This window comes from Apodemus sylvaticus, chromosome 10 (assembly GCF_947179515.1).
Source record: "Apodemus sylvaticus chromosome 10, mApoSyl1.1, whole genome shotgun sequence".
NCBI classification, from domain to species: Eukaryota; Metazoa; Chordata; class Mammalia; order Rodentia; family Muridae; genus Apodemus; species Apodemus sylvaticus.
In genome coordinates, this window is record NC_067481.1 from 45091871 (window position 1) to 45113159 (window position 21289).

The window sequence follows — 21289 nt, forward strand, 5'->3', positions numbered from 1 at the left end:
CACACACACACACACACACACACACCTATGCATGGGATATAAATAAGAAAATAGATTAAGCTCTGTAAATTCCTACACAGCCCTTCTGTGTAAGTATGAATTAAGGCTGGAGAAAGAACAACAAGGTATTTTAACAGAATTTAACATGAACAAGTGCTAATTAGTTATAAAGTTATCAACTAGGTAATTAAACAGGCAAGAAGAGAACACTTAAGATACCACAGAAGTGTCTGCTTTCCACCAGGGACAATGCAGGGAAGAACTTAGATGTATTAAAATTTATAAACCCATGCAGTGGAAGTACTGCCATTTGAGGGAAAGTTGTTAGTGCTGGTGTCTAGGGTAGAAGATGTAATGCAGTTAGTTATATACGAGTCAAAAACTATACACTGGACTTAGCTGCTGCTATCGGAAGCTACCACTGCTGAGTGAAAAGTGGTGCTGGATGCCAAGGAACAGGTTTCTTCGTTCTCTAGACTTGCAGGCTCTCCTAAAGCCTCCCTATTAGGAAACTTGATCCAGTGGACAAAATTTAAGGTGCAGAGTTAGCCCTAACATAGAGCAGTGTGAAATAGGATGGTCTTGATGTCAAGAGATAGTAACTGAGTGCCTGGCACAGCCTTCCTGTTTCCCAATCTGAGAAATTTAATAACTGGCTCAACCTTCCTGTTTCCTAATCCTAGAGAGCCTATGCAGTAGCACTGGCTGGCGGGGGACTGCAGTACTGCTGCATCAGCCTCCTAAATGATGGGAAATCAGGTATGAGCCACAATGTTTGCCTGATTTCTTGTTGTTTGAGACACCTTGTGAATCTCGGGCTGTATCAGCCGACTGTGTAGCTGATGCTGGCTTTGAACTCTTGATGTTCTTGCTTTCATCTCAAGTGATAGGGCTGCAAGTAGAGGTAGACCACTACCATCTTGATAGACAAGTGTTAAGGATCCTCTTGTAAGACATATGTTTATTTTATTCTATACTTTTTATACCATGTAGTTTGTTTGGTAATTATTGTTTGTGTGGAGGGGAATGTTTTCCCTGATTTGTTCTTTATATATTTTTTAATAGTTCTAGAGCTTGAGCCTAGGGCCCCATACATCCCAGGAAAGTTGTCTACTACTTAGCTATAGCCCTAGTTTTTTCTTACTTTTTATTTTGAGATAAGTTTGTCTGTCTGTTGTCTGTTGTTTTGTGTTGAGAACTGAGCCATCCTATGCCTGTGCCACACTCTTCTGGTGAAAGAGATCCCCAGCCACTGTCTATAAAGTTTCACTTCATAAATCTGCTACATTAATAGAACTTTTTTGTGTAATATTTTCTGTCTTTATAAACACTACATTACAAAAATTGCCAAGTCTTTTAATGGTTTTGTCTTTTTGTTTGTTTGAATTTTTCATTCCAAAATGTTATTAAACACCTAACAGTAAGAAGCCATCCATGGGATTAAAAGCAAGTGTGTTTTTATGTGACACGCTTTTGATTTTAGTTGCCTATTGTGACCCCTTCTTGCCCACAGGTTTTGAAATGCACTAGAGATATGAATTATTTTCCACTGTAGCTTTGCCAGAAACCTTTCCTCTATTGCAACTGGTTTCTTGCCCATGTAATATTCATAGGTTTCTAAGAGAGGACAGTGACTAATAGCCCATGAAAACTTCTTAGATTGGCCTGGATCATATTTACCCTCTGACATAAAGAGATTCCTGTTGAAAAATCAGGGTGGCTACTTTCTTGCAGGCAAGACAGACTCTTCACAAAGACATTTGGCAGCGACTGCACGTAAAATATATGCAGTAGGGATGAAACTAGTTTAAAAACAATTGAATATTCCTCAGACCACAGGAATTAATGTAAAATGGTTCTTAGTTATAGTTTAACTTATCCAGCATTATTAATTGGGGACTGAAGAAGTGTAAAGGTAAGGTTCTGGGCAAGCTAGATGCATGGTCAGGGAAAGGCTGCTGCTGACAGGCCTGAAGACCTGAGTTCGATTCCCAGATCCACACAGTGGAAGGAAAGAATGACTCCTGCAAGCTGTCCTCCCACTTCCGCATATGTTGTAGTTTGCTTTGTTTGTTTTATGTTTTTTAAGGTTTTACTAGTAAAAATACTTGAATATAATTGCAGCAGTCTGACAGGATGACCCACCTATTCCTTATCAGTACTCTTGGTGTTTCACTGTAGATCAGAGCGGCCCAGGGCCTTTTACTTAAACACAGAGTTACAGGATATTTGTGTTCACCCTGAACTCTTGCATTTAAAAGTAGATGTTTGCTCTTTCTAATTGGTGATATCTAGAAGATGTGTATGTGGTCGGTGAACATTTTCATTGCCTTGGCTTAGCTATTATAAAAGGCTTCTTTCCCTTGTAGTATAAATTGACAATTTAAGTGATTGTTGCATGTCTTTTCATAACAGGAAAGCGGTTGTTTTCTTAGGCATTAGCTAACTCAGATTCCAATAATCTAAGTAAGGAGAACATGAGGCCTTTTTTGTTGTTGAGAGGTACAGGAATCTGAGAAGGGTTTACACTAACACACTGACACAGCTCAGTACATTATCCGAGTGTACAAACTCACCTGTTGGAATTGTGACTAAGAAGAACAGTGGGACTTAAGACTAAATCTTGACTTGTTCTGCTTGTGTCCTTGAACATATAACAAGTACTGAAGTGAAACATGCAGAGTCTAGATGTGTCAAACTTGGCCTCATAGTTGTCTATTTTCTCAAGTTGGCTTAATCCAGCTATATGTAAAAATAATTCTAAGTAAATTTCAAAATGAATGTGAAAGCAATAATCTAAATGTTTAGAGTTAAGTAGAGATTCTGTTGCAGGAATGTAAGCTGTGTTGATGCAGCTGACAGACTGTGTAGGGAGCAAACCAGCCGATTGCTGGTGACAGTGCAGCGTGAGGAGAGTCAGAAGGACTTTATTTTACTAATCCAAGTTGAAGCGTTTTCATTATAAATTATTTGATATGAGTGACAAAAACCTGTATCAGAAAGATTAAGAGTGCCAGAAAAAAAAAGGTTCTTCACATAAAATGAATACGGAACATAAGTTTCTTGGGGATTCCTGCCAGTCAGTTTAGTGATAATGTTTTTACTGGTTTAACAAAGTTTTAAGTGGCATTTCAATGTCCAGGGAAGTCCAGGAATAGGTTCATCTTGGTTCCTTCCAGCTTTTGTTTTTGTCTGAGACTGGAGCAGATGTGTGACAGTTTCCAGGTTCGCTGGAGTAAGAATACTTTATTTTAAAGTGACCACTGCAGATCTAAAAAGCTTCCTACATTGTGTTTGTACTCTTTGGACAAACTCTTAAAAAAAAAAATGGCTTGTGGGTTTTTCTGACATCTTACAAATAGTTGTTCTTACAGTGTTTTACTGTACTTGAAAGATCAAGTATTAGAAGCTCAATTCCTCAGTACCACATAAACCAGGCTGATGGCATACACCTGTACTCAGAAGGCAGAGGACCAGCAATTCTAGGTCACCCTCACTGCTTAACAAGTTCAGGGTGCACAGAAGAGTTCATCTCGGATCCTTCCAGCATGTGTATTGGCTGGGATTGAAGTAGCTGTGTGGCAATATCCAGGTTCCCTGGAATAAGAATACTTAATTTAAATGTGACTCTGGGTAAGTGAGAAGAAGGAAGGAGAGAAGGAAGAAATGAATGAGTAAATGCCTCAAGTACTAATTTAAGACTTAGAAAATTCTACATGTTAGTATAGCAGGAAGCTTTTAGGAAGCCAACCAAGTGCACCACTTATGACCTCTAGTGTTTAGCAGGGAATATAACTGACCACTCTGTGAATTATAGTTCTAAAAATGACTCCCTTTCCCCCCCCCCCCAAAAAAAAGGGATCATAAGTGTCTGTTATCTCTGTAACTGTGGAGCCTCACTCACTAACAGGTGCAGCTGGAAGAGCCAGGGCATTGTCACACAGAATAAGTACAGCAAGCCTTTTGAATAACAGATCAAATAAAGAAGCCCCTCTGTGGTTCTTCCACAGTTGTCTGTTCCACAGTTGCCTGTGCTTTGCTGTATTGGTTCTTCTGAAGTGAAGCTTCTGCTATCTCAAGTTAAGAGAACAAAGTCAACATGGCATGAATCCTGCCATTCCCATTGGTCAGAGTTAAATTGTTACCAGCCATAGGCTTGACTGACCTCTTCATGAATAACAGAGTGAAATGCTGCTTTGTGAATTTTACCTTAGCACTTACATAAGATGCAGTAGTAGCCTTGAGCCCGTGTAAGTGTTTACAGTGTGGGTTCATTAGAGAGCCGCTTACTTACCACAACGGGATGACCAGTAGTAAAAACAAGTTGAGCTAGGAAAAAAAACTATAAGAAACCCTTGCTATCTATTTCTAAACTAGTATTTACTAAACTGGGCTGCTAAAGATACTAAAACTATCTAAGTAGTATTTGACACCCATCATAGTAGCAATTGACTTAGGTAAAAACAATCATTGCATGCCAATGTCTGATGAGAAATAGGAGCTTTGCAGTGACTGGAACTCATGCCTCCTAATATGCCTCCCAAAGGCAAGTCTTTGTCAGAAGTGTATGATCTGACTCTAGTGGGAAAACACCAGAGAAAAACACATTGAGGGACAATCTATAATGTGGCTGACCTGTATTCTTCAAATGTGGCAACAGCACAAAGGCATAAGTAGCTTCTAACCTAAAGGAGCCTGGACAGACTCAAATATAAAGTTCGATCCAATATATTCTTTCTCTTTTACTTGATTGCCATTTCATCTTGTACTGGAATAGAGGTACTATATGGAAACAGGAAGGGGCTTTCAGTTACTAGTCTGACTGTAACTTACACTTGGTTTCTTCTATTTGACTTTCAGACTTTATATAGATTTTAAGTAGTGGTGTAGATTTTGCTTTTTATCTCCTGTGCAGCAATCTTTGATATCAATCCCTGGACCTATTTAGCTATACTTCAAGCCATTGAAAACTCAGGCTAGAGACACAGCTTAGTGGAAGGGCTCCGGTTCAGCATGCACAGGACTCCGGGCTTGATCTCTAGGACTGAAAGACAAAAACAGCTTTTGCGTGGTGCACACCAGTCCTCCAAGCACTCAGGACTGAGGCAGAAGGATCACTGCCAGGCTGGCCTACATCATGACATGCTGTTTAGAAAAAAAGAAACTAAAAAGGGATAATGCTTGTTTTACCAAATTTTCAGTCATCACAATCGAGAACAGTGCTCTTGTTTACAGATAAGGGTGTGCATCCTTGAAAGTCTCAGGAACACTTAGTAGGGTTACAAAGATAAAGGAGTAGGTATGAGACTTAGGAAGATAACAGGGATGCTTCATTTTCAGGAAGGCAGAATTTGATGGTTGTTTGATTTTATAAAACAGGATAAGAAAGTTGAGTGATTATAGTTAATTGAATGAATAAATAATCAAATAACCATACCCAAGATTATGACTGGCTGTGAATCCCACATATGGTTTTTGGTGCTGTATCCACTGCTGAGAGCAGCCAGCTCTCAGTCCTGTTCTTTAAAATTTAATTAGTAATTTGGATAAAGGACCTGATGGCACATGGGTCTCAGTTTTAAATGATCCAAGTCTAAGAGAAGTGAAGAGAGCAAGTGATCAGCTGGATTCTGACCTGGGTGAACAGGGCCAGACAGAAGCTACAGCTGAGGGACATCAGCTGCCAGAGAGCCAGTTAATGACTTAAAGCATTTGGTTTATCTGTATGGATTGAATGGTCAGGAATTTCACAGAATCATTTCAAAAATGAGGATATAGAATGCGGGAACTTGGTGGTGCAGGTGGTTAGAAGACTGAGATGAAAGGGAGTGCTGAGCTGTCAAGGAGGCTGTAACCATGAGAACAGGTCTTGTAACGAGAGCTGGGACGACCATTGAGTGCAGAGGATCCCCCAAGCTGGCACTGAGACTTCAGAGGAAGGAGCATCACTGTAGTAACTACAGATGTACATCTGTATGAGAGACCAGTTTATGTAAACTGTATTTGAATATCTCTTCAGTGTTGAAAACGGTTCTGAAAATATGACAGGATTTTTATTTGGCCATGTTGTCCTATGCTGTTGCTTCCCCAGTCTTGAAAACAGCTTTGCTAGTGATATTCCTACCTCAGATGGATTAAGTGATCCTTTGGAGTATTGGTAGATATGTATGTGAGAGATGGAGGGAGGAGGAGGGAGAAGGGAGAGAGAATATATGAGTTCTTTGAGGTAGGGTCTCCCTCAAACTCACCATCCTGCCTCAGCCTCGTATTAAATGCTAGGATTACAAACCAGTGTCTGGAAATTTGGCTTCAGATAAGGTTTTCTCTAAGAACATGTCAGGTGAATTGGGTTGTTAGACATTCTCTTTGTATGGACTCTTGTCATCTTGCACACTGAAGCCTGAACTTAGGATTATTATGTGGATTTGATATTGAGTGGTTTAAGATACAAAATATTTGTCATGATCTCTGAAACATTGGAGACTAAGGTTTAGAATTGATTTCTCTTTTTCCCTTCCTTTCCCCCCAAATATTGCTTCTTTAGGTCAGTAACAGATCCAAGAGATGGAAAGAGAGTAGCACTCAAAAAGATGCCCAACGTCTTCCAGAATCTGGTCTCTTGCAAAAGAGTCTTCCGGGAATTGAAGATGTTGTGTTTTTTTAAACATGATAATGTAAGTGAAATTGGTGTTTGGGGGAAACGATTTTCCAGACCTACTTCACTGACTTAGTTAAGAACAACAGTGAGTTTTAGGGGTATGGAATTCAGCTATAATTTATGCCAAGCTCTGAAAAGCAATAGCATATCTTTGCTGAAGGGATCACAACAGATTCTAAGTTATGTTACTTCCTTGTTTTGCTTTCTTTTTATAGATTCTCTTTATGCCTTTTAGGAGTCTTACATTTTCACTATTGAGATCAATAATCTACAGCTTCAGAGTCCAGTATTGCAAAATTGGACTTGGAGGTTTGAAAATGAATTACACTCCACAATTATGATTTACACATAATTAGACCCCAAAATAGAAATCATCACACATGGTAACTTCAGGGCCAGCTTGGAATTTCAGGGTGTACTCTACTTGTTGTTTTGGTTTTTGAGATAGAGTTGCTCTGTGTAGCCCTGACTGGCCTAAAACTCGGACTCTGGTCTCAGACTCACAGAAATCCCCTGCTTCTGCCTCCAAGTGCTCCCCACACCTGATTTTTTGATTCCAAGATTTTAAGCTACTAAGTTTATACCCCCACCCTCAGAAAGGAACATATTTGTGAGGAAAATAGGATAGAAAGAAACTATAGCCAAGCCTGAACAAATTAGACCCTTCCTGTGAATGAACCATGAATAGATTTAAGTAGGTTATAGATTTATAAACTGACAAATTAATATTAAATGAAGCAAAGCAAATGTTGATATTTAGTTGAAGAATAATTCCAATATTCGGCCCAAAAATAAAGCAAATTTTATATGAGTAATTTAAATTAAGGAATCGTTGACCCTTGGTTTTAAGTGTTTTGTTTTTATCCTTTAATGTTTAGGTTAAGATGTAGGAAAAACTATTCCTCATATAAAAACAGGATAGTCCTGAAGGGTAAGATAGAGAGCCAGTCTGCTTAACAGCTGTTAATGATACAGCGACTCAGAGGAAAAGAGGCTTACCATACTTTGAAAGGCCGCCCCTCAGCTAACCCTGAGTTACATGGCGGATTCATGGAAAGTTTACTTGGAGTTAGCATTGAACTGTTTTGTTTTCATGTGAAAAGAACTGCCTCACTCTTCACATGGTACTTAACTATTTTAATTGCTGTAGTTAAAACTCTATCAAAAAGATTTCTTGTGAGTCTGTGTACTTGATTACACAGAAACCTTAATAACATCATCCAAAAATTCCATTTGCACTTTTAAGAAAGAATTTTGCTTGAGTTTATTTGGCTAAACTAAGACTATCACGCACTTTGTGTGGCTCGCCCGAAGCTGCTTGACTTGACATGTTTTGACTTGCTGATTATCCTTCATGAAATCCCTCCTCTCCCCCTCTCTTTCCTTCTTTCTTTCAAGATAGGGTCTCACTCTAGAACAGGCTGGCCTCACACTCATGACAGTCCTCCTGCCTCATCCTCTGAGGGCTAGAATTACAGGAATGAATTACATTTTTAATTTTTTTTCAAAAAGTGTTGCTGGGCTAGATAGGAGTATATATCTCATAGTAGAACACTTGCCCACATGTACAAGGTCCTAAATCAACTCCCAACACTGGGGAAATGCTTCCTGTTGTCCCCCCAAACTGCTCAGAACTGGTGTATAGTTGAGTAAATTTCAAAATGCCATTCAAGTTGCTTGTTTCAACTTTACGAATCAAGATTCCTAGATTTTGGAAATGTAAGTTAGGATGATGTCTAATACTCTCTAAGTTCCTTATTTCCTAACTTACCCTAGGACCATCCCAGCATCAGAATACAGACCTGCTGTACAATATCCCTTTCCAGTGAAAATTATCTATGATAAACATTTATTTTAAAGGAGACTTTAGAAGATCTGACTTTAAAAAAAAAAAGAACTATGGTATTACAAGCTGTTATTTGCCTTTGCTCACAACCCATGTCTATAAAGTCATTAAGTGCTAGAGATGTCAAGCACCAAAGTGAAAGGAAGGAAGCAGACTTCTGAAAGTCACACCAGTTCAAACAGCCAGTTCTGATGGGGCTTGCAAGAGGCAGCTGAAAGCAGAGCTGGGTGTGCCCTGTGGCTCTTAACAGTTTCTAGTGATATGCCTTTAGTTTGGGGAGGGTTTAAGTTTTCTTGTTTGCCAAAATGGTCATGATAAAAGCAGAAATAACAGTCTTTGATTGTAGTGGAAATTTAATTTTTTTCATAATACAAACAAGCAGACACAAGCACTTTTTGGAGCTCCTGAGCTCTCTCAGAAAGAGTGCGTGTGATTTCTGTAGGAATATTTGACATGGGATATGGACATGAAGATGGAGAGATAGCACTGGATTATTTATATGTAACCAGCTTCTCCTTTGCTTCAGATCTGTCTCCAAAGCATCTCAGGACCAACATACTTGGTATATGTAGAGTGCCAGTCTTCTTAAGAGGCAACTGGTATTTGATGTAGCTAAGCCACGGTTGGTCCTGAGGGAAAAACGCAGAAGCAGGTCACACAGGGGAACCAAAAACTGGGTATGGGAGAACACACCTTTAATTTCAGTACCCAGGAGGCAAAGGCAGGTAAATCTCTGTTGAATTCAAGGCCAGCCTGGTCTTACAGACCAGCCATTGCTATATAGTGAGGGCCTGTCTCAAACAAACAAACTTAAAAGACTGTCATTTTTGAAGGGAGTAGAACCAGCTGTTCTGTGCATACTGTTGATGTGTGTAGGAAATGCTAGATGCTCGTATGCACTGATTCACTTACTTCATAAAAATCTTGAGAAAAGAGCTCTTACTTTCACCTTACAGAGAAACCAAATACTTATAGAATTACCTAAGTTATTTCATGATCAGACTGAAAAATCTTGACTGGCTCCAGACTCCTTTTTCCCTAATTCGGTAAACATTTATTGTATATATCCTATGAGCCTACAAAGGAACATTAGCTTTGCAGTTTACTCAGCCTTCAGGTAATTTCATGACTTTCTTAGCCTGATAAGTAGTGTATGGTAAAGTGGTGTGGAGGCTCACCTGTGGTCGCCTGCTTCAGTGTTTCCATGCAGAACAGTCCACGGTGCCCACACAGACCGCAATGCTGGACAGTCAAACCTAGAAGCATAGATCAGATTCACAGCCCTCACTTCAGTCTTTAGGGTTGAGGCCCAGGTATCAATAAATTTTATAGCTTTTCAGGTGAATGGAGGCAGCCACTTACCTTACTATTAAGGAAAACTTGTGGTAGGCTTAACAAACTCAAAGGTATTTTACCTTAAGACTTCTCCTTTACACGATACATGTAAATTGAAGTGAGTCATAGACTCAACTGTGAAAAGTTAAACCATACAACCTTTAGAGTAAATTAACAGGAAAGTATCTTTGACTTTGAGATAAGTGGTCACTACTGAAGCTAAATGTATAATCCTAACACCCCTTATAAGACAGATACATACATCTAGCAAAAAACTCATGCGAGAATAGTCCTGACATCTTAACTTAAAATAGCTGGAAATTGAAAATAAGTACACAGTGAAATATTCCTTCCATACAAAGGAGTATCCCACAGCAGTAAAACGAATGAACAGCTAATCCACTTCACAACATGAATAAATCTCATAGGCATATGTGAATAGAGGAAACTGGACCATCAAACAGGGTGACTCAGTCTGCTGTGAAGCCTCATAGCCTGACCTCAGCCCCTGGGACCCACATGATATGAGAGGATTGATTCCTGTAAGTTGACCTCTAACCCTACACATGTCATTGACATAAACACCAAATAAATAAATGAACGTATAATTTTTTGTTATTTTTTGGTGGGGAGAGTATGTGTGGGGGGGGGGTGCCTTGTTCTGTTTCCTGGAACTCTCTAGACCAGGCTAACCTTGAATTCAGATCCATCTGTCTCTACCTTTGCCTCTTGAGTGCTAGGATTAAAGGCATATACCACCATGCTCAATTTGAAATTATAATTTAAAAAACAAAAACCAAAAAAACTTCTTAAGCTGTACACAAAAGAGTATATAACTTTTTTCAGTTTGGGTACAGTTTAAGAGTAGGCAGGTTGAATTAGGATGACAGAAGTGAGGGCTGTTACTGAAAGGGAAGTCACTGTCTAATGTTGAACTGCTTAACTTCTTGATCTGGGTAACTTTTACATGGCTATATATACCTAAAATTCATCAAATTATGCCCTTAGACTTTGTGTACTTTGTTACAAAAACTGTAGCAACAATGTAGTATTTCTGCCTTAAGAGAATACTAGCTATTCTTAATCATTCTCTTTAAAATATACATAGCTTTTATTATTACGAGCATTGGTGTTTTACCTGCATGTCTGTCTGTATGAGGGTGTTGGATCCCCTGAAACTGGAGTTACAGTTGTGAGCTGACATGTGGGTGCCAAGAATTGAACCTGGGTCCTTTGGAAGAGGTTCCAGTGCTCTTAGCTAAGCCATTCTTCCAGCCCCTTTCTAATAATTCTTTTTTTTTTTTTTTTGATTTGTTTTTTTTTTTTTCCGAGACAGGGTTTCTCTGTGTAGCCCTGGCTGTCCTGGAACTCACTCTGTAGACCAGGCTGGCCTCGAACTCAGAGATCCGCCTGCCTCTGCCTCCCAGAGAGCTGGGATTACAGGCGTGAGCCACCACCGCCCGGCTCTTAATCATTCTTAAAGCATCCTTGACAGAGTAGAAACTCTTGTCTGTTGAGTGAGCAGTTAGTTAGGTTTCTGTCGCCTCCAGAACCCAGGAAGAGCTTATCACTCCCTCCACCACAGAGTTAAGCGTGAAAGTTCATGTCTTTATACTTAGACTTAAGATTATTCACCATAATTGTTTTACTGATAAAAAGACAACCAAAGCCAAGCTACATGGTCACCATGTAAACACCTTGTCATGACTCTTTTAACTGGGCAGTTAAAATCTTAAAAGACAGTTTTCACCAGGTCTTGAAAGAGTTGAAGAATATACACATCTGGACGTGACCATCATTTTTTAAAAGTAGTTAAGTCTGGTGGGATTTCTTTTGATTTGGGGTCTTTTGGTTTTGTTTGCTTTGTTTTCGTATACAGGGTCTTATTATGTAGCTCTGGCTGGTCTGAAGTAAGTAACCAGCCTTGAACTTAGAGAGATCTGCCTGTTTCTTCCTAAGTCTTACCACACCTGGTTACTTCTTGCTTTTTGGGTTTTTTGGGTGTGTGTGTGTGTGTGTATAGGAGGGTACTTAGATTCCATCCAAGGCACCTTTCTGTTTGCATCAAAAGGCTAATTTTTATTTGATTTCCTCAAATTAAATAATTGTGGGGTCAAGAGAAACTCGCATTTGTGTAAATGGGAAGGTTGCAGTGAAGTCCAGTGCTTGAATTCTCTAGTGTCCCAGCCTACTTGCTCAGTCACATTGCTTTGAGATCTTTGGCCCTTTCTGCTGGCCTAAGTACTGTTTTTGTCTATACTCAGGTTAAACAAAACAAAACAACAGGCAGAGTTTAAACCAGTCAATAGCCAGATAGTGTCGGCCAATATCTGAGGTGCTTGTGGCTTTTCTGGTGGCAGCCTCATCAAATATGGAATAAGAAAGCCTCATTCTTCTTAAGATAGGGCTGTCACTTCCCTCTAGATAGCCTCTAATTAGCACAGATAGATTGAAGTGTGAAGTAGCTTTGCCTAATAGACACTGTCACTGTTGCCCTTGCTTCCCCCAATGCAGACTGCATCTTTCTCAGGTACAGAGTTCAGACCCTTAAAGACATCTAGTAACATCTTGATTTCTAATCACCTTCTTCAAGCTTCAGACATTCATGCTAATTTTTTTGTGTGTGGCACAAGTAGGAAAGTTATACAAATTGGCTACACTGGCTGATTTAAGATTTTAAAATACATAAAAATGAGGTAATTGTTTTCATGTGATAAAAATTTTCTTTGAAGAAACTGGAAAATATTCTCTGCTGATCAAAATTCTTACTATAAACATTTTGTTTTAAAAGGAAATGTACATAATCCTTATAGAAACATCCAAACTATTTAAAGTTCTCTGTGTTTAGCTAGCTTCAACTTGAGGGAAGGCTTTTTCATTAAAGAAAGTTATAATTGAAAAATACTTTTTGTTTGTTTTGTTTAACAGGGTTTCTCTGTGTAGCCCTGGCTGTCCTGGAACTCACTCTGTAGACCAGGTTGGCCTTGAACTCAGAAATCCGCCTGCCTCTGCCTCCCAAGTGCTGGGATTAAAGGTGTGCGCCACCACTGCCTGGCTATAACTCCATTTTCAATGTGACACCTTCACACAGACATGTATGCAAGCAAAACTCTAATACACATCAAACAAAAACAAATCATTAAAAACATTAAAAAGTAAAAGTTTAAAGTGAAGAACACATGATTGAAAAAGGAGAGCATTTAGAGTGAACAAGGTTTCCTGCACAAGTAAATTGTAAAAGGAAAGAAGAGGGGTGGAGAAGAAACCTTGTATTAAAATTTAAAGTGATAGAGACATTAGTCAATCATAATTTAAAAGTCATTGTTTGAGGTTTTGTGTTTTGATGTGTGTGTGTGTGTGTGTGTGTGTGTGTGTATAAGACAGGGTCTCACAGCTAGACACAGTGACAAACACCTTTAATACTAGCACCCCAAAGCAAAGGTGGTAGATCTCGTTTGAGTTCAAGGCCAGCCTGTGCCACAGGCTGAGTTCTAAGCCTGGTAGGGCTACATAGATAAACTGTCTGAAAAAACAAAAACGGAACCAATCAGACAATGTCTCTCTCACACCATAGTCCAAGCTGGCCCGAGACTTGGTTTGTAATTCAGTCCCCACACTAGCACGTGGCTGTCCTCTTACAGCCTCTCAAGTACTGGAAAGAAAAACATGGCTTTCACACCCAGATATGGTGTGGATCTTTTTTTTAGCACCTGCTTTAGACAGTATACTTTTTATTTAAGTAAAAAAAATTGGGGGGAGGGGACTGGAGAGATGGCTTAGCAGACCATTGACTGCTCTTCCTGAGGTTCTGAGTTCAATTCCCAGCAACCACATGGTAGCTCACAACCATCTATAATGGGATCTGATATCCTCTTTTGGCATGCAGGTGTACATTCAGATAGAACACTCGTACATAAAACAAATAAGGTTTAAAAAGAGAGGAAAGGAGGAAGGAAGAAAGGAGGGAGGGAGGGAAGGAAAGAAGGAAATTGGCTAGGTAGTGGCTGCACAAGCCTTTAGTCCCAGCACTTAGGAGTCAGAGGAAGTCAGATCAAGGACAGCCAGGCCTACACAGAGAAACCCTGTCTCGAAAAAGAAAGCAAAAGAAGAAAGAAGAAAGTTGAGAGATTGAGTGCTGGATATTCAGTAATGTAGAAAGAGATTATAGGGTTATCAAGATGGCTCAGTGGGTAAAGGCTCTCTGTCTGCCAAATGTGATGATCTTAGTTCATTCCCTATGATCCACATGGTAGAAGGATGGACCTGACTTCTGAAAGTTGTCCTCTGATTTCTCCATGCACACTGTGCCCCCTTTTACACACACACAATACATACATTTTTAAATGTTTAAATGTTTTAAATGTTTAAATGTTTAAAAATTAAGCAGTAAAGATGAATTAAATATTTAAATTTTTTTCACAAGTATGGAGCATATGCATAAGACATTTGATTCCACCCCATCATGGCAATAAGTGAATAGCTAAATGAGTAAAAGTTAAACAATCAAGACTTCACATCCTACAATTAGTATTATTTTTGCAATGTTTATTTGGAACAAATACTAATGTGTAGCCGATGCTTCAAATGTAGAGGTTGCAGGCATTCCAAATGAGATGGCAATGAACTTAGTAACTAAGGCTGGGTACTGACCACATGGATATTCTTCTTTTGTCTGCTTTATAATATTCAAACCCTCTACAAAAGAACACTTCTTAAAAACTATGGTAAACCTGGTACGGAAGCATGTACCTTTTAGTCCCAGCACTCAGGAAAACAGAGGCGGGCAGATCTCTGCATAACAAATGCCAAGCCACCTAGGGCTACATACTGAGGTCCTGGGTGGGGGGCAGGGGAGCAGTAGAAAGCTTGTACTTGTGGTGCACTGTTTCTTGCTCATCTCAGTCCTTTGAGCCCAAAAGTTCTCCTTAGCGAATTAAGTGTGGTGTCCTAAGCAGGACATAGGGCATAACTAAGCAGCTGTGAGAGCATGACTGTATTATTTTCTACTTTTATAAAGTGCTAGAATTTCAGATACTGAATGGCTGGTTCCTTACCCCAGTAACTTCTTTTCTTATACTTTGAATAAAATCTATTATATCTTACATAACTCAAGGCAATCGTATGATGAAAACATATGCCTTCTTCCTGAACTTTGTACTCCTCTGACCCACGGTGCTCCATAACTGAGCACTTCTGTTTCTACAAGCTGCTCCATACTGCCACATCGCCTGCTCAGTGACCAACCCACTCTTAACCAGCCTTCCAGTGTTAGAGTCGAGTTACCTATAGGAAGTGTTTTCCCTCCACCCTCCTTGGATTTTTCCGTATAGCAATAGAGGGCATGATTCTGTATTGTGCAAATGCTCATTTCATATATCCCTCTCCAGTTATGAAAGCTATGTCCTTATGTGGAACTCTGGTTATACCCTGGTGTCTGGCAGGTGGAATGTGTGTAGTAATCGTTTGCTGACCGAGGAGCAGAGGAATGGAAGGTGGAGATGTTGCTCTCAAAGCAACTGTGACATTCCTTTCCCCCACTCTCCTGATCAGCATTCAGTTATGTGTGATGCAGCCCATTTCAGCTTAGCTGGAAGTTCTCCTAGGTAGAAAGTGTGTGAGGCCATCTCAAGGATTATGGTTTTTACTATAACAGTTCGTGTCAGTGGCCAGTTCTTACTGAGCCTTAAGCCATTCATTAGCAGCATTTACTTGCATTTGTGTCAAACTTTGATTTCTTTTTCATTCTCTAAATTTGACTTTGTGTCTTTGTTTTTGTTTTTCCTTTTCTCAGGTACTCTCTGCCCTTGACATACTCCAACCTCCACACATTGACTATTTTGAAGAAATGTATCCTAACCAGGAACTGTGAAAGAAGGGGACATTTAAAATTATTGTGTTTAGCCTGTTCTTTACTGCCTTCTGGGCGCTCATGTCATGAATTACATTGTCTCACCCTTGCAAACGTGGTCGAGTACCTGAAAACCAGGTAATTTCAAAAACCCAAGTATGTACTGGAGCTCTTTGTGATCAGATGCTGGGTGGTGATACACATGGCATCTGGGCAGATCTGTATTTAGTCTCCATGTACTTTTATGAGGTACATGATTACTATCCCATTTTGCAGATAACCAAAGAAGCAACCACGTCATACAGGATCCCCAGGGAATGGGTGGCTTTGCTATATTCAACAAACTTTCAAGAGGATAATCTTGTCCTTGTCCATCCTACATAGGATGGGGTGAAGTTAAATGTGTTCCATGAGAAAAAGTGGTGGTGCCGGGCAGTGGTGGCATACTCATTTAATCCCGGCACTTGGGAGGCAGAGGCAGGGGGATTTCTGAGTTCGAGGCCAGTCTGCTCTATATAGTAAGTTCCAGGTCAGCTAGGGCTACACAGAAAAACCCTGTCTCGGAAAAGAGCAAGCGAGTGAGCAAGAGAGGGGGGGAGGGAAGAAGAGAGAGAGAGGGAGGGGGTTGTAATGGTGGCGGTGGGAGCTATTACTTATTTAGATGTCAAACACACTAAGTTCTTTACACATAGTTATTTAATTCTAATAATAAACTGCTTTATGAGGTAGTATATTTATTGTCATTTTACAGATGAGAAAATTGAGGCACAAAAGGTAAGAAACTTGGCTGAGACCATAGAGTAGAAAGAGGTGGAATTGCTGTCTAATTCCATTTGACTTGAAAATATCATGTTCTCAACTCCTGCCCATTTGAATCTCCCCTTTTCACTAATGTTGCCTCAAGATTGTTTGTTTGTATACCAAGTAATAATGAACAGTAAAATAATACCTGTAGCAGCTTCTGAGACTGCACGAAGGATAGTGAGGTACAGACAAGGCCGCCTGGCAGTCACAGTCAGGGCATCACAGTCTCCCTTCCACAGTTAACCCAGTGAAGCGTCACCATAAAGATGGTGGATGAACATCCCGTCACTGATCGACTGGGCCACTCTGACTATATGGTTTATTAAAAGTGAGGGGTTTCATGGATACTTTAGGCATTTTACCCAAAAAGAAAACCAATTGTCTGTTTGTTACTCTTCTGATTCAGCACTAAAAAATGAAAATTTCCCCTCTTAACACTAGTTGCAACAGCGGGTAATTCTATTGTAGACAGTTGTCTTTGTTAATTTCCTTAGAAATGGGAACAGGGAAGTGCTTTCCAGGGGGGGAGAGAGCAGTTATGCTGGCTTAAGAACGAGGACACTTTATAAAGTTATAGAGTTGGTGGTGGTCCACACAGCTAGGAAGGTTCAGTGTGATAAACCAACACTTTAAGTGCTGTGATCCTTGGTGAAATTTTAATCCATCAGTCATTTATGAAATTGATGCTTTCATGCAGTGTGACTTGGTACATTTGAGGCACCTCAGCAGTATACCCTCTCAAGAAGGGACTGTGTGTTGTCTAGCTCCTGGTTGATAAGAGAGTCTTTGTCTACCTGATACTTTGGGTCAAACCAAGTCATTCCTCATGCCTTATTTTCCAAAAGCATAAAATTGACCCAGTATTGTAACTCACATCCATAATCTCAGCACTCAGAGAGGCTGGGACAGGATCTTGAGTTAAAGGTCAGCCTGGACCATATCATGAATTCAAAGCCAGCCTAAGAACATGTCTTGGAAAGATGGATAAGGGAGGGGAAGGAAGGCGGGCAAACAGAAAGAGTAAGTGGGAAGGTGAAAGAAAAAATGCCCAAATGTCTGAATAGAGTTAGCAAAGCACTTTCTCACGTCAATTTGTTGCTCAGGCAAAGGCATTAATTTTTCTTCCTGAAGATAGCCTGGAGACTGGGAGGTGCCAGTTGGAGTGAGCAGTGCTTCTTTCATCCTGCACAAGTTCCCTCTTATGCTTGGCCAGGAGCTACTTTATCCTTACAGTTGCTGAGAAGGAAATCCATATACTATAAGGCATTTTTGTCATCCAGAAGTACCATTCCTACCTCTTCGGAAATGAAGTTCTTAAAACCAAACAGAGGACTCAGGAAAGCTGTTATTCTCACGCTTACAGTTTATTGCAGCAAAAGACTACAGATTCAAATTAGCAAAGGAGAAGGCTTATCAGGCAGGTGTGGGGTTCCAATTGTGCTCTTTCAGTAGAACCATGAGTTGTCCCAGCTACGATGTATAACAACACAGGCAAGTCATACCAACTAGGGAAACTCCTCCAATTCTGTGGTATTCAGAGACTATGTTATGGGTCATGGTATGGAGCCACCCATGTACCTGAATTTCCTCTCCAGCGTTCTTTTTCTCCCTTACTAGAAGGCAGAAGCATAATCCAAAGTCCCAGGCATATAATAGCAGGTGCTTTCCAGGAATCATGTTGTAAGCTTATACGTAATGTGCCATAGACAAAACTCCCAAGGATACAAGGATACAATGGTGTCAGACAGGTACTCCAGTAGCTCAAAGGAAATTTCCCAACTGTTGTCTGGGAAAGTAATGCTTTCATTATAAGAAGGACCACATTAATCCCAGCATTGGGGAGGCAGAAGCAGATAGATCTCTGAATTTTAGGCCTGCCTAGTCTTTAGAGTGAGTTCCAGGACAGCTAGGGCTGCACAGAGAAACACTGTCTGCTCCCTCACCCCACAAAAGTGGAAGAGGAGTAGGAAGGGGGAAAGGAAGAGGAGAAGAAAGAGAGAAAGAAAGAAGAAAGAAAGAAAGAAAGAAAGAAAGAAAGAAAGAAAGAAAGAAAGAGAGAGAGAGAGAGAGAGAGAGAGAGAGGGAGGGAGGGAGGGAGGGAGGGAGGGAGGGAGGGAGGGAGGGAGGGAGGGAGGAAGGGAAGGAAGGAAGGAAAGAAAGAAAGCCAGGAAGAAAGAGAGAGAGAGAGAGAGAGAGAGAGAGAGAGAGAGAGAGAGAGAGAGAGGAGAGAGAGAGAGAGAGAGAGAGAGAGAGAAAGGAAGGGAAGGAAAGGAAGAAAGGAAGGAAGGAAGAAAGGAAAGGAAGAAAAAAAGAAACAAAGAAAAGGAAAGAAACAGAGAAAGAAAGAAAGACACCAAGACACCTGTGACTATTGTACAGTTGTAAAGATCGTTCAGGAAGGCATGGCTAGCTTGGAATCCAGGATACTAAAGGTTTGTGTTGTAGCGCAGCTGACAGATGAAAGGGAAGGAAGTGCCTTGGTTACATGTGCACTCTGCCTTTGTTCACTCCTTCAGTATTCTAAAATGAGTCATCTGCTTTTTGTTTTTCTATAATACAAATGAATTTGTCATAGCCTAAGGGAAAATTTTTTTCTCTAGTTTCTCTTCACTTGAGTAATAAGAAAAATTATTACCTAAAATACAGATATATTAAAGATTAACAAAGTCTTAAATTACCATATAAATTGAATATATTACTTACCTGTTTATGGACTCTTAGAAATAGGAACACTCATTATTAAATGTGGTTTTAGACAGTAGGCTGTTTTCTCTTTCAGAGAATTGCTACATCATTGTGCATTTTAGAGGAGGTACTATTTTGGCTTTTAAATACAGTTGGCCCTCTTCTGTTAGTGTGTTCAAAAACTAAAATTCAGCCGACCACACATGGAAATCTTCATGAAAAATAGTTCATCAATAATGAGTATGCACATATTCCTTTCCTTATTTTTCCTAAATATTGTGTCAAATATTTACATAATGTTCATGTTATATTAGGTATAAGGTATATTATATATTAGGTATATTAGGTATAAGTCATCTAGAAATGTCTTAAAGTAATGAGAGAACCTGGCAGTACAGACCAGTGCTTTGAACGTTTGTCTAGTATGGGCAAGAACCTGGGTTCAGTATCCCTTGCACTGAGGAAGAAAGTGTACAGGAGGGTCTGTGTAGGTTACACACACCATGTATTGGAGGGATTCTGGCATCTGATGCGGGGCCTGGAACAAGCTCATGCAGATACTGAGGGCACACTGTATGTGGTCATGGCTTGGTGCTATTAGAAACTGGTTTTGAGGCCTACTTGAGACTTGTTTTAGACAAGTTCTAAATATATTGTTGGATGTAATGAACTTGTTTGTTTTGGTATATTTAATTGAAGACATCCATATTTAGAGTCAGTCAGTCTCTCTCTTCCCCTTCCCCGTCTTTCTGTCTCTCTCTACCCTGCCCCCTGCCCATACCTCTATGTATGTGATTACTCATGTTTTGCCCAAGTTGTGAGGAGAAAGGTAATCTCCCACTGTACATACATTTACCACATGGTTATACTTTTTTCTAAGATAGCGAAATTTGCAATGTTATGTTAGTTACATAATCTTAATACACAGACATTGTAAAACCAAAAGGGGGGGGAGGGATTAGAGACATGGTTCAGCAGTTGAGGGCACTTACTGCTCTTTCAGAGGACCTGAGTTCAGATCCCAGTACATATATTGAATGACTAACAACTATCTGTCTCCAGGGATATACTTGCTATCTGGCCTCCATGGGTACACAGACATGTAATTACAAATAATAAAAACAAGTCTTTGAAACAATTGAAAGTTGGCCCTGGAAGCAGAGTCCTATAATCTTAGCACTTGGAAGGGGAAAGGTAGAGAGAAGATCAGGACTTCAAAGCCAGCCTTGTCTCAAATCTTTCACTATCTTTCTGCCAAAGCCCTAGTTGAATAGTTTTTGAATTCCAGAAAAGCTGAGTTTTACAAGCATTTTGATGTAATCAGATGTGCAGGATCAATATGTAGCTTTTGTGCAGTTAATTATTTGCTTCCCAGATAGACTGAAACTAATAAATGATTATATTGGTGCCTTCTAGGAATTTGGCTTAGATTTTTATATAGTCTGCATCTTGAGATTATTTCTTCAAGCAGCTAAAAATAGCTCAGTATATAGATTACTGTTTACACACTTGCCTGTAGAAGGCAGCAGATACAGAAGAAGGAAGTTCCACTATAACTTCAGCGTTACTTTATTTTACATTTGTCTATTGTATGAGGTGGGCATGAGCACACGCATGCCACGGTGTTCAGATGAAAGGGAAGGAAAGGCTGGGGGATAGGAAGAGCATGCAGGCAGCAGCTCCCTAGCACATGGCTTCAGGGATCTAACTCAGGTTGTCAGGTTTGGCAGCGGGTGCCTTTACCCACAGGGATGTCTGGCCAGCACCACAATTGAACAGAAAGTATTAGTCTAGTAAGTATATTATTTGACTTTGTTTTACTAAACCAACGAGTTATTTTTGAGTGGATTATGGTTTCTGTTTTGAACTTCTGTTTCTGTTAGGAAATCTATATGAAAATAGTTTGCACCTTAATAACATTTAGCTACTGAAATTAAACCCAGAGAAACAGTTCTAATTGTTTGACCAAGAACCAATAATTTCTTCATCTGGGATTCTACACTTTATGCAGTGCACATAAACATGGCCCTTAAAAGTACCGGATGCTTGCTGAATTAGAAGTAAATACTAATTTTTTTTGGGAAAGGCTTATTTTTAGCTTGAGATATAATCT

General features: G+C 39.9%; 1 protein-coding gene across 2 annotated transcripts in view; it reads left to right on the forward strand.

Moving 5' to 3' along the window:
* Nlk (nemo like kinase) overlaps positions 1-21289 on the forward strand; it is a 133174-nt gene that overhangs the window by 64192 nt on the left and 47693 nt on the right. For both annotated transcript variants that reach the window (XM_052194272.1, XM_052194271.1), the window contains exons 2-3: positions 6545-6674; positions 15631-15686. In XM_052194272.1, the coding sequence (XP_052050232.1) occupies positions 6545-6674; positions 15631-15686 (186 nt within the window). The remainder of the gene's footprint in view (positions 1-6544; positions 6675-15630; positions 15687-21289) is intronic.